General features: G+C 41.0%; 1 protein-coding gene across 1 annotated transcript in view; it reads left to right on the forward strand.

Moving 5' to 3' along the window:
* The first annotated feature begins 765 nt into the window (after positions 1-765).
* Positions 766-16,375, forward strand: part of SLC6A17 (solute carrier family 6 member 17) — a 56,437-nt gene continuing 40,827 nt past the window's right edge. Inside the window, exon 1 of the mRNA XM_060231617.1 lies at positions 766-1,143. Coding sequence (XP_060087600.1) covers positions 864-1,143 — 280 coding nt within the window. The 5' untranslated portion in view covers positions 766-863. The remainder of the gene's footprint in view (positions 1,144-16,375) is intronic.

Genomic DNA, 16,375 nt, shown 5'->3' on the forward strand with positions numbered 1-16,375 from the left:
CGTCACAGGCAATTTAACTGGAGGCTTCCTAGCCATTCCAGTTGCTGTGATAATGTTGGCAGCTAACAGATAACCTTGGTGTCTGCTGCTGTCATATAAGAACTACTGAAGCCTGCCTCGTTTTTTAGTGCTGCAATATTTTAAGCTAAATAGTACCTTACATATAGTTGGCACTGAAAACAGATGGAGTGGAAGCCTTAGAACAGGTCTGTGCCAATCCATAGATTCAAGACAATGAGGAGAAGGAATAGCCGTTAGATGGTGAATTGACTTATTGCGAAGAGCATTGTTTTTACTGGATATACACTAAGCTATGCACAGACAATATCTTTTTTTTAAATTCCACTAATGGTGATCCAAATTGAGATACAGCATGGGGTAAAGGTTAGGGTGCCAGACTGATGTCCAGGTTCTAGATCGCACTTGGCCATGCTCACTGGGTGGCATTGAGACAGTCATTCCCACTCAGCCTTAACATAACTCACTGCAAAAACTGCAAACTTCCTGACTGGATTCCCTTCCGCTCCCAGATTCCAGTATTTTTAAGGCACTGTCCACATGTTTTCATGTCTTCAGAACTAGAAATTTGCTTTGCTCTGCTTTAAAATAATGAAAACTGGGTTTATCAGGATTAACTTCTGCACACAGTAGCAGTTTCTTATACTTCCATAATGTAACTGTAGAATCATAAATATCATATCCCTGGTTAACAGCAGACAAAAATGTTTTAAGGTTTAATTTCATTTTTGCTTTGTTTTGCAGGTCCCACAGATGACCAGGATCTGAGAATTAGTCTCCAAAGATTATTCAGACAACACGGAAATCCTCTCCTAGAGCAGGAGTGGGTGAGCCAGATAATCTCAATGCCTAAGAACAGCAAAGTGACACAGCGGGAACATAGTAATGAACCTGTCACAGAATCAGTGGCTGATTTACTGGCCCATGAGGATCCGGTGGACTACAGACACAGTGTCTTAAATGTGGCTGCAGAGAACTGGAACAAACAGGAAGATGGAGAGGGAGATGGCGAGGACAGGCCAGCGTGGAATAGCAAACTGCAGTACATTCTGGCTCAGGTTGGCTACTCTGTGGGGCTTGGGAACGTCTGGCGTTTTCCATATTTGTGCCAAAAGAATGGTGGAGGTAAGATATTAATTAAGGCAGAAGGTAAAATGCACAACACAAAAGACATTCCATCTGCTTTGCTCCTGCCATCTGTAGAAAGGGAGCATAAACTTGGTCAGATCTCAGAGTGTTTGTTCCAATGAATGTTGCTTTAGACTAGTTTGAATGGTCTGTGGTTCCAAGGATTTGGGGTTATTATTTGGACTCAAACTCTGTGTTTAACTATACCAACAAAGGTTATTTCTTCAGTTTATTTATTTTTGATTATAAGATTCATATGCCACCTTTCTGCCCAATCAGGGTCATCAAGAAGATGATGATACTGGATGGATTTATATCCCGCCCTCCACTCCGAATCTCAGAGTGGTTCACAATTTCCTTTACCTTCCTCCCCACAACAGACACCCTGTGGGGTGGGTGGGGCTGAGAGAGCTCTCACAGAAGGTGCTCTTTTAGGACAACTCCTATGAGAACTATAGCTGACCCAAGGCCATTCCAGCAGCTGCAAGTGGAGGAGTGGGGAATCAAACCCAGTTCCCCCAGATAAGAGTCCACACACTTAACCACTACACCCAACTTGTGGCAGAGATTACTCTGGGACTGTCATACACAGTTAGTGTACCCCCTTTCCTACTTGTTGCTGGGGATCACAGTTGAGGACACGAGACCTCCTGTTTATCCTTAGTTGAAGCAAATTTTAGTTAATCTCTCAGATTATGTGACTGTGTGTAGACAAACTTTTACCATTAATTCCTAATCAGTCATTTCATTAACTTGGTCAAGTCTTTTGGTGGTTTAAAATAGTTCAGATTAATTGCATGATGCAATACCATTGGCTTCTATTAATTGATTTTATTTATTTTTATATTTATACCCCGCTTTTCTCTCTCTTGAGGAGTCAAAAAGAAGTGATTTAAAACATTTCCCCCCTCCCCTACGATGACCCTGTGAGGTAGGTTAAACTGAGTGTGTTGGTCTGGCCCATGGTCATCCAGACCAGCAGGTTTCCTTGGCAGAGTGGAGATTCCATTCTGGGTCTCCCAGATCCTACCTGATACCCTGCTAAATTTCAAGTCAGATATGCAGTTTATGAGACATCAGCTATTAGCTGTTTGCTTTGAAATGACTTGATAGTTTCTTTCTCATTCACTCTGTCTCTAATATAGGATGATCATTACTTTTAAATTTCCAGGAAAGAAAAAGATGAGGTGCGAATAAGGTATGCTAGACAGAAGAACAGGAGTAGCAGCAAGGGAGTGTTGACATTTTCATATTGACTGTTAAAGATACACAGATGAACATTGCTCTCCTGAAAACGAAAATGTTGTTTTACCTTTTCATTATCATGTTTTATAATACAGATAATGCCATTAGGCTAAGTGTGGCACCGTGGCACTATACACTTGCTTCTTGTAGTGAACAGATCTTGTGGCTGAACCCCTGGATTTGAGATCTCAAATTAATCTTGCTAAATGAATGTCATCAAGCCCCCCCCCCCCAGTCCATTAGTAGGACAAGTATCAGACTGGTTCTGCACCATTTCAAACAGCTATTTTCAGGTGACCTCTTTGTCTTCGTTTCTCTCTAATTATTGTAGGCAGAATTAGGCCTATTTTGTAGCAAGGACTCCTGTGCTTTTAATGGCTGAATATCAGGGACTCTTCTCCCCAAACCCAGGTAGGTGGGGCCTGGTGGGCCCCTGGAATTGCAGCTAGTCTCCAGATGATATCTTCTGTGGGTGGACTCTATAGCATTATATCCCACCGTGGTCTCTCTCCTCCTCAGACTCCACTATCTCCAGGTTTCACTTCCTTCCCCCCCCAAAAAAAAACTCCAGTAGAGTTGCTCAGTCTGACTCAGGAAATATCTGGGAACTTTGGAGGTGGAGACAGGAAGCTTTGGGAGGGGGGCAGAAGCAAGGTTGTGACAAGCACAACTGAACACCTAAGGGAGTTCTGGCCATCACATTTAAAGGGACTGTGCTCCTTTTAAATCCTTTTCCTTTATTGGAAATAATGGAAGATGGGGCACCTTCTTTTGAGGGGGTCATAGAACTGGACCCTCTGGTCCAATTTTTTTGAAAGTTGGTGGGATTTTTGAGGAGAGGCACTAGATGCTATACTGCAAATCTGGTGCCTCCCCCCACATTCTGATAATTCTGAAGTTAGCAGTTCTAGGGGGACTGAAAGCAGAAGGACTTTTGAACTTTTCCACATTCAGACTTTGTAGCAAGAACTAGCATCACTAGTGTAGAGCTGAGTCATTCTGATGGAAGAACTTGATTCTGTCTTCCATTCACAAATACTGCACTGAAGGGGGGATTTCATCCTGACTGTTCCTTTTCCTCCTTGTGTTACTCAACTAGGTAGTCTCCTAATTAGTTGGGGGAATTAGCTTTAAAGAGACAAAGTGAGAGGGGGTAGCTGTGATTCTCCAGGTATGTATATGGGAATCTTTCCCTTAAAGAAGTCTTAAAATAAACCAGTCAAATGTTCAACTGGAATGGGTTTTATTGAAATAAAAAGAAAAGGGCAAAACACATGCATACAAACACACAAGCCAGGGAGGAAGTGGGGAAAAGTGATTTCAGGGAGCACAATAATTACCAGTCTTGAAGGTTGAGGTCCATGGAGGCAGCAGTATAATGATCAGCATTTTATGGAGCAAAGAACAGAAGGCTCACATGCCACTGGAGGTGTATGTACGGGTCTCAGAACATAAATACACTGCTATGGAGCAGAGAGCTACAATTATAGGGGAATAGTGTTAAGTGTTGTATAATCAGGGTAAATGGGTGTGGGAAAGGGAGGCTGGGTGTATATGTGGTTAATTCCAGGTGAGGAGATCTATCTTTGGGTCACCCATTGTCCTGAACTATGCATCTTTTTAGGGTGGGAAGGAGGAGGTCATCAGCCAGTCAGCTGCTCTTTCCCACACTCTTCTAAACTATGTGTCCAGACTTGTCCTGGCTGGCATCCATTTTGCAACCTTTTAGGCCAGGCAGTGCATTGCAGCTTGAACATGATTGTGCTCTAGGGAATGACCATTGAAAACCAGAGGCCATGCTACTGTTCTGTTTTGGCAGGACCTTCTGTGTTTGGAATCTGATGTAAATAATACACAGACATGTTCTGGGATTCTGAAACTATGATTGGATTCCCACCACTGCATCCTGAAGAAGACTGGTGTATTCATTATTTCTACTGAGAGGTCAGTTGCATATAATGTCATGAACTAGCAACGGCTGTCCATCCATCCATTGATGTGAAAGATGCCAGAGTTTTTCTATTGCATTGGAATTCTTTGACAGACCATAGCTAAGGGTGTTTATGGGTTTTCTGTCTATAAACTGCTCCTCAGTGAGAGGAGGGGTTTGACTGCTAACACTTGTGTCCCAGTACATAATTCAGTACATTCTTAGCTGTCAAATACAGTGCAAGAGAAAAATTCAGCATCTTTAATGAGTGCACATTCACCTTTGCTCTCATTTTTTAAGCTCATTAATGTGTTTCACAAGAACGTACAGATGGACAGCTGTTGCTAGTTCATGTCGTCTTCAGTATGAAAGTTATATTGGTTTCAGAATCTCAGAACATGTCTGTGAATTGTTTACATCAGATTCCAAACACAGAAGGTGTTGCCAAAACAGAACAGTATGGCCATGGGTTTCCAAAGGTGCCATTCCCTAATCATGGTGGTTAAAAATGTCATATCAGAACATGGAGTAGGTCAGGGGTTTTAAACTAATTTGTTATGAGGGCTGGATCTGACATAATGAGACCTTTTGGGGCTGGGCCATGTGTGTCATAAAATGTAATGCCAGGTAGCAGGAATATAAACTTTATAAAGGACACAGACAAACACAATTAAAGATTTTCTTAAAACTTAAAAATATGCTTAAAAGATTAGCACTCTTGCAATGTTTTGCTTATTTAACAGTAACTGATAATTGACACCTCTTGCTCTGAATTATTGCTTCAAAATCTGGTGACAATGTCTGTGTTGTAGCAGTCTTGAGTATGGTGTTCAGGTGCTGTTCAGGTGTGTATAAATTGCAAATCTACTTTTGATTTATTGACATTTATTACAGAAATCTCATGGTCAATATTTTGAGCCTAAAACCCAGGGGAAAACATGAAATGGCTGGGCATTGTGAGCTTTTGTACATAAGTTGCTTCATGTTCTGGTCAGCCAATGGAGCAAATAGAGGCTTTGCTCTGTAGCTCCTGTGTGATTGAGCAAGCTGTGATGCAAAAGGAAGTAAGAGAGAGAGAAGGTAGCAGATGACAGTGAGTTTCTTGCAGGCCTTATAAGAGCCCTCTGGGGGCCTGATCTGGCCTCGGGCTGCATGTTTGATACCACTGGAGAAGGCACTGGAATAATTATTGAAAGTGAAATATGGCAATAACTTCGGTTAAAGAGCTACTGATTTTCTCCTAGGTGAATTAATCCCACCAAAAATTGCCAAACTAAATTATAGATTAAGTTCAAAATATTAATGAGTCTGTGGGGAATATCAAGGGTGATTTTCCTATTAAGTGAAGTAGCATAATTTGGGGGGGGGATGAAGGGAAATAATTTGAATAACTAGGCAAATATTATGAATCATTGGCTGTCTAAAAAATCTTCTGCCCAGTTTCTTAGGTTTCTCATAGTATTTTTGAAGAATGTGTTGCAACTTGCAGGTCATTAACTGCAGGAAAAATGAGGATCACAGGCCACTGGCAAAGCTCAAGTTCTTTCACACCATCATGTCTAAAGTATTGCAATATAATTGCAAACAATATTAAGTTGTTAAAAAAACAAAAATGAACAGAGCAGGAGTCCAGTAGCTCTTCAAAAATAACAATACTTATTCCAGCTTTTGTGAGGCAGATGTCATGCAGTAATCTGCCCTCATCATTATGACTTTTTTTAAAAATGTGGTAATGTTGTGGTTCACTGAAAGATGTGCAAGAAGTTAATATTTTAATAATTTCAAATCCAGGATAGAGGGAGGCTTTTTGTCAGCACAAAATATATAGAATTTATCAAATCATTTAATTAAGATCTCCTTTACCTGGTTTCTTTTTCTTTTGTGCACTGTTATAAATTTGTTGCTGGAACCAGTGTGGTGTAGTGGGTAGAATGTCAGATTCTAGGATCTGGGATATCCAGGTTCAAATCCCTGCCCTGCCTTGGAAGTTTGTTGGGTGACTGTAGCAGGTAAATAATAGAGCCCCACACATTGCTTGGTATGAAACGATTTTACTCTGACATCAAAGCAGAACTTAGTCGGCATAAGCCCCAAAATGACTAAGTTAAAGTTTTCCTCATACAAGCTGTTTTTATTCAACCCCAAAACAAGCAGCCAAGCCCCCCAGGCTTATCTACTCAACATTCCCCCACCCCCTCGCTTTCCTTCCAGTAATCTTCCACTCCTCTGAGGGGCCTCTTTTATCTACTTTTACAACATTTGAATTTACACCCATTTTGGGCTGTGTGGCCTCCAACTATCACTCTAAATGTTGCATCAGACATTCTCTTTTGCTTTTGAAGGCAAAGACATATTTTCATTTATTATAGCGGTATTCATTAATTATTCAGGGGTCGCTCTTCATGACCTTAGGCAAGTCACAAGTTTTCAACCTAACCTACCTCACAGGAGGATAAAGTGAAAGGTATGTGAGGATAAAATGGAATAGAGGAGGAAGATGTAACCTGTTTTGGTTCTCTTTGGGGGAGAAAGACTGGGTATAAGTGAAGTAAATAAATATGTAATTGATACTAATCAAAAGACATGGCTTAGGGGGAGAGGGGGGGACTTTCATGGAGGACAAGGATATGAGGCACATTGTCCAATGGCTGGCTCTGTAAACAGAAATATGATGGTGTTTCTCCCTCTCTCAGTGAGGATGACAGGGAATATTTAGAACAAACAAAGGAAAGTGCTTCTTCACACAGTGCCTAAATTACTGGTGAGAGTCATCCCCTCAGGAAGTGGGGCTGTCAACTCCCAGCTGGGGCTTGAATTGCAACTAATCTCCAGACTACAGAGATCAGTTTCTCTGGAGAAAATGGCAGCTCTAGAAGGTGGACTCTGTGATACTGTAGCCTACTGAGTGAGGTTCCTTGCTTCCCTAGGTTTCACCCCCAAATCTTCATGAACTTCCCAACCTAGTGTTTGCAACCCTAGGTGATAGCCACTATAGCATTAAAGTGGGATTAGACAAATTAATGGAAAGTATGTCTATGAACAGGGCTTTTCTTATGCTCAAATAACTTCCTAGGTTACAAAGAAAATGCTAAAGACCTTGTATCAGATGCATGTTATTAAATGCCTGGAATGGCTTATTGACAGATTGATTATTTTGTTATGAGTGCAATTACTTGATTTGTGACAGGTGTGCTGCCATTTGATACAATAATTGTTTTGTACAAAAAACAATGTTATATGTGAGACAGAAAACTGTGTTTCCCTTCATTAAGGATGTGTATCCAAGTCTTATGGAGAGAACAGCTTTCCAATGGGGAAAAAGTGACAGAAGTGAGGGCAATTCTGCAGAACACTTTGTGCTCAAGAGGCCACACAATGATGCAGCATTGGATAGGAGTGTTATTGAGAGTCAGTATAACTGTGATTCAGCTGTACACCCAGATTGGAGGTGCACATCAATAGTCCCTAACAGTGCAATCCTAAACAGAGTTACACCCTTCTAAATCATTGAAGTAACTGGGCTTAGTGGTATAATTCTGTTTAAGATTGCTTTGTAATTGGCCCCACAGAAAACACTAGATATCTACTTGTTCCGATTGCTAGTGTGCACTGAATGTGTATGTAGTGCAAGAGTTTATCTGCTTACGGCATGTATTTGAGTGTTAACTATCTGTCCTGGGGACTAGATCTCAAAACTTTGCTAGTAGGTGCTAGATATTTTAATTCTGAAGATGCTAGCATTCATACAGTAAGATGTTATCTGCCTATAAAGACACACATGGTTGATATTAAGTTCTTGATAGCAGAACACATACAATTCTTTGGCAAAGGATGCCAGTTTACCTTATAGAATTTGCTCGCTCAATGAAACCTTCTATCACTTAGCTTTAAGCAAGAATGTCTGTTTCTCTCAGACAGATATTAACTGTTGTGCACATGCATAGACAGCTTTTAACATCAGTCTCATTAGCCATAGACTTGCATTATGTTGCAATTCTTAGTAATATTGGCTTGAAGCATCACTGTCTTGAAATTTATACATTCAAGGGGTTTGGATGTCTTATTTATACATTCAAGGGGTTTGGATGTCTACCCGCAGATTGATTGGGTCAATATGTGTTCAGGTCAAGAGAAAGAGATTGAGTTTCTAGATGCTTTCAATGACTGTACTGTGGAGCAGATGGTCATAGAACCTACCACGGGTGGGGCGATCCTGGATTTGGCCCTAAGTAATGTCCAAGACTTGGTGAGAGATGTAAAAGTGATCACACCGCTTGGGAGCAGTGACCATAACGTTATTGATTTCACCATTTGTATAAATAGGGAGTTGCCCCAAAAGACCAGCATAACCACGTTTAAGTTTAAAAGGGGTAAATTCTCTGAGCTGAGGAGGCATGTGAAGAGGAAACTGAAAGGAAAGGTAAATGCAGACAAAACCCTTGGGAAAGCTTGGAGGCTATTTAAAACTACAATCCTAGAAGCTCAGATAAAATATATACCACAAGTTAGGAAAGGCACAAACAGGTTTAAGAGAAGGCCTGCATGGTTAACAAACAAAGTGATGGAAGCTGTAAAAGATAAGGACTTTTTTAAGTGGTGGAAAGCTAGTCCAAGTGAGATTAATAAAAGGGAACACAGGCTGTGACAAATCAAATGCAAGACTATAATCAGGCAGGCAAAAAGGGACTATGAGGAGCATATTGCAAAAAACATAAAGACCAACAATAAAAATTTCTTCAAATATATTAGAAGCAGGAAACTAGCCAGGGTGGCAGTGGGGCCCTTGGATGACCAAGGGGTAAAAGGATTACTGAAGAGGAGGATAGGAAAATGGCTGAGAAGCTGAATGCATTTTTTGCCTCAGTCTTCACTGTGGAAGATGAGAAGTGTTTGCCCACTCCGGAACCACTAATTTTGGAAGGGGTGTTGAAAGACCTGAGTCAGATTGAGGTGACAAGAGAGGAGGTCCTATGCTGTGAGCCGCCCTGACTATGCTGTGAGCCGCCCTGAGACACTTCGGTGAGAAGGGCGGGATATAAGTCCACTAAATAAATAAATAAATAAATAAATACAACTGATTGACAAATTAAAAACTAATAAGTCACCAGGTCCGGATGGCATACATCCAAGAGTTCTGAAAGAACTCAAAATTGAACTTGTGAATCTCCTGACAAAAATATGTAATCTTTCATTGAAATCTGCCTCCATTCCTCAGTGAAGACTGAGGCAAAAAATGAATTCAGCAAATGTCACCCCCATCTTTAAAAAGGGTTCCAGAGGAGATCCAGGAAATTACAGGGCAGTCAGTCTTTCAATACCAGGAAAGAGCATTATCAAGGACAGAATGAGTAGGCACATTGATGAACACAATTTATTGAGGAATACTCAGCATGAGTTCTGTAAGGGAAGAACTTGCCTCACTAACCTGTTACAGTTCTTTGAGGGGGTGAACAAACATGTGGACAAAGGGGACACAATAGATGTTGTTTACCTTAACTTCCAGAAAGCTTTTGATAAAGTTCCTCATCAAAGACTCTTTAGTAAGGTCGAGAGTCATGGAGTAAAAGGACGGGTCCTCTTGTGGATCAAAAACTGGCTAATTAATAGGAAGCAGAGAGTGAGTATAAATGGGCAGTCTTCGCAGTGGAGGACGGTAAGCAGTGGGGTGCCACAGGGCTCAGTACTGGGTCCCATACTCTTCAACTTGTTCATTAATGATTTGGAGTTGGGAGTAAGCAGTGAAGTAGCCAGGTTTGCAGATGACACTAAATTGCTCAGGGTGGTTAGAACCAGAGGACTGTGAGGCACTCCAAAGGGATCTGTTGAGGCTGGGTGAGTGGGCGTCATCATAGCAGATGAGGTTCAATGTGGCCAAGTGCAAAGTAGTAAACATTGGGGCCAAGAATCCCAGCTACAAATACAAGTTGATGGGTTGAGAACTGGCAGAGACTGACCAAGAGAGAGATCTTGGGGTCGTGGTAGATAACTCACTGAAAATGTCATGACAGTGTGCGGTTGCAATAAAAAAGGCCAACACCATGCTGGGAATTATTAGGAAGGGAATTGAAAACAAATCAGCCAGTATCATAATGCCCCTGCATAAATCGATGGTGCGGTCTCATTTGGAATACTGTGTACAATTCTGGTCACCGCACCTCAAAAAGGATATTATAGCATTGGAAAAAGTCCAGAAAACGGCAAATAGAATGATTAAAGGTTTGGAACACTTTCCCTATGAAGAAAGGTTAAAACGCTTGGGGCTCTTTAGCTTGGAGAAATGTCGACTGCGGGGTGACATAATAGAGGTTTACAAGATTATTCCTGGGATGGAGAAAGTAGAGAAAGAAGTACTTTTCTCCCTTTCTCACATTCAATGAAATTGCTGAGCAGTCAGGTTAAAACGGATAAAAGGAAGTACTTCTTCACCCAAAGGGTTATTAACATGTGGAATTCACCGCCACAGGAGATGGTAGCGGCTACAAGCATAGCCAGCTTTAAGAGGGGATTGGATAAAAATACGGAGCAGAGGTCCATCAGTGGCTATTAGCCACAGTATATATATATGTGTGTGTATATGTATATATGTCTCTCTCTGTGTGTGTATATATACACACATACATATATTGGACACTGTGTGACACAGAGTGTTGGATTGGATGGGCCACTGGCTGATCCAACATGGCTTCTCTTATGTTCTTAGACAGCTTCAAAGGATAAATGATGGCGGATGAGTCTTTCAATAGCTTTAACCATGATGGCAAAATGAAGTCTCCACATTCAGAGGCAATATACCCCCTTGCTGGTGGGCAGCCAGAAGGAGAAGGCCTCTGTGTCCTGCTTGTAAGTTTTCTGGGAGCATCAGGGTCTCTCGTATGAGAAACAGGATGCTGGATTGGTCTGATCTAGCAGGACTCTTTTTATGGTTTTATGCTGACTGAGAAATGTCCCACAAAACACCCCTAATGCTCAAGATATTATTTACTGTGAGTACTATTAACTGAAAGGTTTTTTAAAAGAACATGCTGCTGAAATATTGGGGAGAGGGAATAGATTGAATCTTTGGGTGTTGTGACCATCTTGACCTATATAGATTATATAGTAATTGAAAACCTGGACCTATTGGGCTTGTCTTTCTGTCTGAAACCTTATGGTAAAAAGGTAACGGTAATTCCCTGTGCAAGCACCAGTCGTTTCCAACTCTGGGGTGATGTCGCATCACGACATTTTCACGGCAGACTTTTTAATGGGGTGGTTTGCCATTGCCTTCCCCAGTCATCTACACTTTATCCCCCAGTAAGCTGGGTACTCATTTTACTGACCTCAGAAGGATGGAAGGCTGAGTCAACCTTGAGCCAGCTACCTGAACCCAGCTTCCACTGAGATTGAAGTCAGGTCGTGAGCAGAGCTTGGACTGCAATATTGAAGCTTACCACTCTGTGCCACTGTGAAGGTAAATATACCCCATAAAGTAATTGAGAGGATAAAATTGGGAAACCATGAACACTGGCTTGAGTTCGTTGAAGGAAGGGTAATATACAAATGTGAAAAATGGAATTGGGGAAAGTATGAGTCAAAAAACAGTAATAATTGGCTAATGGTTTTTTTCACATGATTTTAGGGTTGGGTCTAACTGGGAGGGAGACTAGGGAAGGACTACATGTGTCCTAGGTAGCTTTCTGTAACCCTGACAAATTGCATTGTTATTTGCTTTGATCAGATGTTTTTCAGTGTATTTTTCTTAGCTTTAGAGTGTTTGGACTGATACATCTGAGCAAGATGTATTGTTTTCATTCTTAGTAACTTGCTGAAGTTTTGTGAATTGTGTCAAAAATTAAGTGGGATGTGTCTAATTATTTTGAGTCTGCTTGTCTGACATCCCTAGATGTGAAACAAGATCAAAATTTCTGCATCTTCACTTTCTTATCCATTAGAATTGTGACCATACCTGGAATATTGATTCTTTGCTTTGAAACATTGGTTCCAGGATCTCCAGCATTAGGCATTGGGCTGCTTTGGTTGGAGATTTATGCTACTCAGACTGCTAATTTCTCTCCAATTAGTCAAAGATTAATGTTGTTGCTATTTAAAGAAAGTCCTTTATGGTGAACTTTCATCTAGCCCTTCAAGGAGTTGTGCTCTTGAATTACTGAAATAGCACCAGAATAACAATTGTGAAGGCAGCATATAATTGCACTATATGTGCACACATATATAAGATATTTAAAGTGTGTGTTTGTGTATATATATAGATGTAAACAAAGGCCCCTCAAGGACTTGTAGTAGGGCTTCTCATTGTCCTCTTTATTCCCTTCCCCACTATTTCCTTTTTCTTTTCCTGGCGGCCCCCATAGCATCTCCCCTTTTTCTGCTTTCTTCTCACTCATTTGACAAACCACCTTAATCTAGGGTTGCCGAGTTTTATTCAAGAAATATCTGGGAACTTTGGGGGTGGAGCCAGGAGACATTGGAAGTGCAGCCAGGAGACATCGGGGGTGGAGCCAGCTGTGACAAGCATAATTGAACTCCAAAGGGAGTTCTGGCTATCACATTGAAAGAGACCGCACACCTTTTAAATGCCTTCGCTCCAATGGAAATAATGTAGGATAGGGGCACCTTCATTTAGGGCTCATAGAATTGGACCCCTTGGTCCAATCTTTTTGAAACATGGACGGTATTTTGGGGAGAGGCAGTGGATGCTATGCTGAAAAGTTGGTGCCTTTACCTTAAAAGACAGCCCTCCCAAAACCCCAGAAACCCACAGATCAATTCTCCATTATACCCTATAGGAATCAGTCTCCATAGGGAATCATGGAATACCCAGCAGACATTTCGTTCCCCTGCTGCTTTCTAATGGCTCTGAAGTGGGGGGGAGGGTCTCCAAACGGGGGGATCCCCTGCCCCCACCTGGGGATTTATAACAAAAAAAAGGAGATCACAGTAAAAGGGACAGGTAATAGAAGTTAAACAACTACTGTGATGATAAACAAGGATTTATAAAGATTTATTTTTTTTAATCATTGAAAACCCTTCTTATTTTATGCTCAACATTTTAAATCTTACAAACTTCATATTATAATAAAAATCCAAATTTGAATATCCATTCATATATTTCATATTGTAAATTTTGCATAATTCATGTTGTAATAGAGGTCCAATATTAACATTTCGATATTGCAAAAAAAGTCTATGAGCACCCGGATATAGGCCTATTTCATCAGTAGACTTCCTCGGGAGTAATGCCTTTCTATGTTTTTCCAGGTGTAACAGCCACTAGTACTAACCAATGTTCATGATTCTTCTTATCACATCTTTTCTTTCAATCACTCCAAGACACTTAAGTGTGTACATTTTTCATATATGAGCTAGAGCCAGTTCAAACTGATGCATTTAAGCAGATGCTCAAGCCTTCTGGAGTTTGCTGGCCTGCAGCCTTCTATAAATATATTCAGCAAGCTGTTCTTTAGATGGCCATTTACTCTTGTTTTCTTAATAATAAATTTTAATTTTAATGTTGAGCAGGCCCCTTTTTTGCAGCTATTTTAGCTCAAAACACTTAATTGTATGGTTTCAAACAGGTTTTTAAATGCTTTTTTTATATAAATCATTGTTTATCATCACAGTAGTTGTTTAACTTCTATTGCCTGTCCCACCTGGGGATTGGCAACCCTACCTTAATCTGCCCCCAGCACCATCTTCAGGTTTCTTTCCTTCTTTCCTCCGAGTCTCTCTTAGGGCAAAGTCTTGCCTGATTATACAGTGGCTGGCAGCACAGGACTGTGCCTAGCTGCATAGTTTCCTCCAGTACTAGCACAGGGCCAGTTGTGAGATGGCTGCTAGTGCTCCAGTGGCTGCTGATAGTGCTGGGCCATTAGGGTTGCCATCCTCCAGGTGAAGCCTGGAGATCTCCTGCTTTTACAACTGATCTTGAGTTGGCAGAGATCAGCTCTCCTGGAAAAAATGGCTACTTTGAAGGGTGGACTCTATGACATTTTACCATGCTGAGGCCCCTCGTCTCCCCAAACCCCGCCCTCTCCCAGATTCGTACCCAAAGTCTCCAGATATTTTCCAACACAGACCTGGCAATCCTAGGCCACACCCAGTTGCAGAGTGGCTGCCACCAGTCTGTCTTCTCTGTGCTTTGGCTGGACTGCTATTATGAAGCAGATTTCCATGTCCCATTTGATTCAGGCCATGAGGGGAATAAAAATGTTCCATTTACAATCTTTTTTTTGGAGGGGGGGGCAACCAGTCTCCTTAGACTATACATAGCAACTTTCATGAGGTGGGGGAGTTGTGTGTGTGTTTGGCTTCTTTTTTAAAAAATGGCTTGTTTTATTTTTTACATTCATTCATTTAATTGCATGTATACCTCACCCTTCCCTGCAAGCAGGCACAGGGGAGCTCACAATGAAGACAGCAGTAAAACATTTAAAACTATAATCCAATTAAAACATCATAATTTAACTACACTGCTATAGTTTGCAGTGACACAGTGTCAAGGAGTCCAAGCCTGAACCCTGTAGGTTTCCAGGGCAGTGTATACAAGAAACCAATCCTTTATAAAATTATATATGAAATTTATTAAATACTTTCAAAAGCAGTTTTTGTTTCTAGGCAACACAACATTCTAAAATCTTGCAGCAGCAAAAAACCTGTTACAGTTCCTTGAGGGGGTGAACAAACATGTGGACAAAGGGGACACAATAAATGTTGTTTACTTTTACTTCCAGAAAGCTTTTGATAAAGTTCCTCATCAAAGGCTCCTTAGTAAGGTCGAGAGTCATGGAGTAAAAGGACAGGTCCTCTTGTGGATCAAAAACTGGCTAATTAATAGGAAGCAGAGAGTGAGTATAAATGAGCAGTCTTCACAGTGCAGGACGGTAAGCAGTGGGGTGCCGCAGGGCTCGGTACTGGGTCCCATGCTCTTTAACTTGTTCATTAATGATCTGGAGTTGGGAGTAAGCAGTGAAGTGGCCAAGTTTGCAGATGACACTAAATTGTTCAGGGTGATGAGAACCAGAGAGGATTGTGAGGCACTCCAAAGGGATCTGTTGAGGTTGGGTGAGTGGGTGTCATCATGGCAGATGAGGTTCAGTGTGGCCAAGTGCAAAGTAGTGCACATTGGGGCCAAGAATCCCAGCTACAAATACAAGTTGATGGGTTGAGAACTGGCAGAGACTGACCAAGAGAGAGATCTTGGGGTCGTGGTAGATAACTCACTGAAAATGTCATGACAGTGTGCGGTTGCAATAAAAAAGGCCAACGCCATGCTGGGAATTATTAAGAAGGGAATTGAAAACAAATCAGCCAGTATCATAATGCCCCTGTATAAATTGATGGTGCGGTCTCATTTGGAATACTGTGTACAATTCTGGTCACCGCACCTCAAAAAGGATATTATAGCATTGGAAAAAGTCCAGAAAACGGCAACTAGAATGATTAAAAGTTTGGAACACTTTTCCTATGAAGAAAGATTAAAACGCTTGGGGCTGTTTAGCTTGGAGAAACATCGACTCTGGGGTGACATAATAGAGGTTTACAAGATTATGCATGGGATGGAGAAAGCAGAGAAAGAAGTCCTTTTCTCCCTTTCTCACAATACAAGAACTCGTGGGCATTCAATGAAATTGCTGAGCAGTCAGGTTCATATAGACAATTTTATTAGTAACATATGGTAGCAGAACTATATCTACAACTTATAAAAGCTTAAAGTAAAAGAAAAATCTTTCTACCCCATATCTTACTTTCCCCCCACCCCTCCCTCCGTTACTTGACCCCCACCAGTGTTTCTTAAAAAAACCCCAAGTATTAAAGGTACCCTTAACTATTAAGAAAAAACAAAAAAACCCAAAAGTTATATTCTTATTTTAAAAATCTTAATCATCAAAGATTGTCCAATGCCCTTTTATTTTCCACTCTTTTTCTACGTATCTTCTGAATTTCTTCCACTCCAACTTAAAAAGTTCCAAATCATAGTCTCTTAGTTTTCTTGTTAATTTGTCCATTTCACTCCATGACATAACTTTTGTAATCCAATCACATTTCTCTGGTATT

This window comes from Heteronotia binoei, chromosome 2 (assembly GCF_032191835.1).
Source record: "Heteronotia binoei isolate CCM8104 ecotype False Entrance Well chromosome 2, APGP_CSIRO_Hbin_v1, whole genome shotgun sequence".
NCBI classification, from domain to species: Eukaryota; Metazoa; Chordata; class Lepidosauria; order Squamata; family Gekkonidae; genus Heteronotia; species Heteronotia binoei.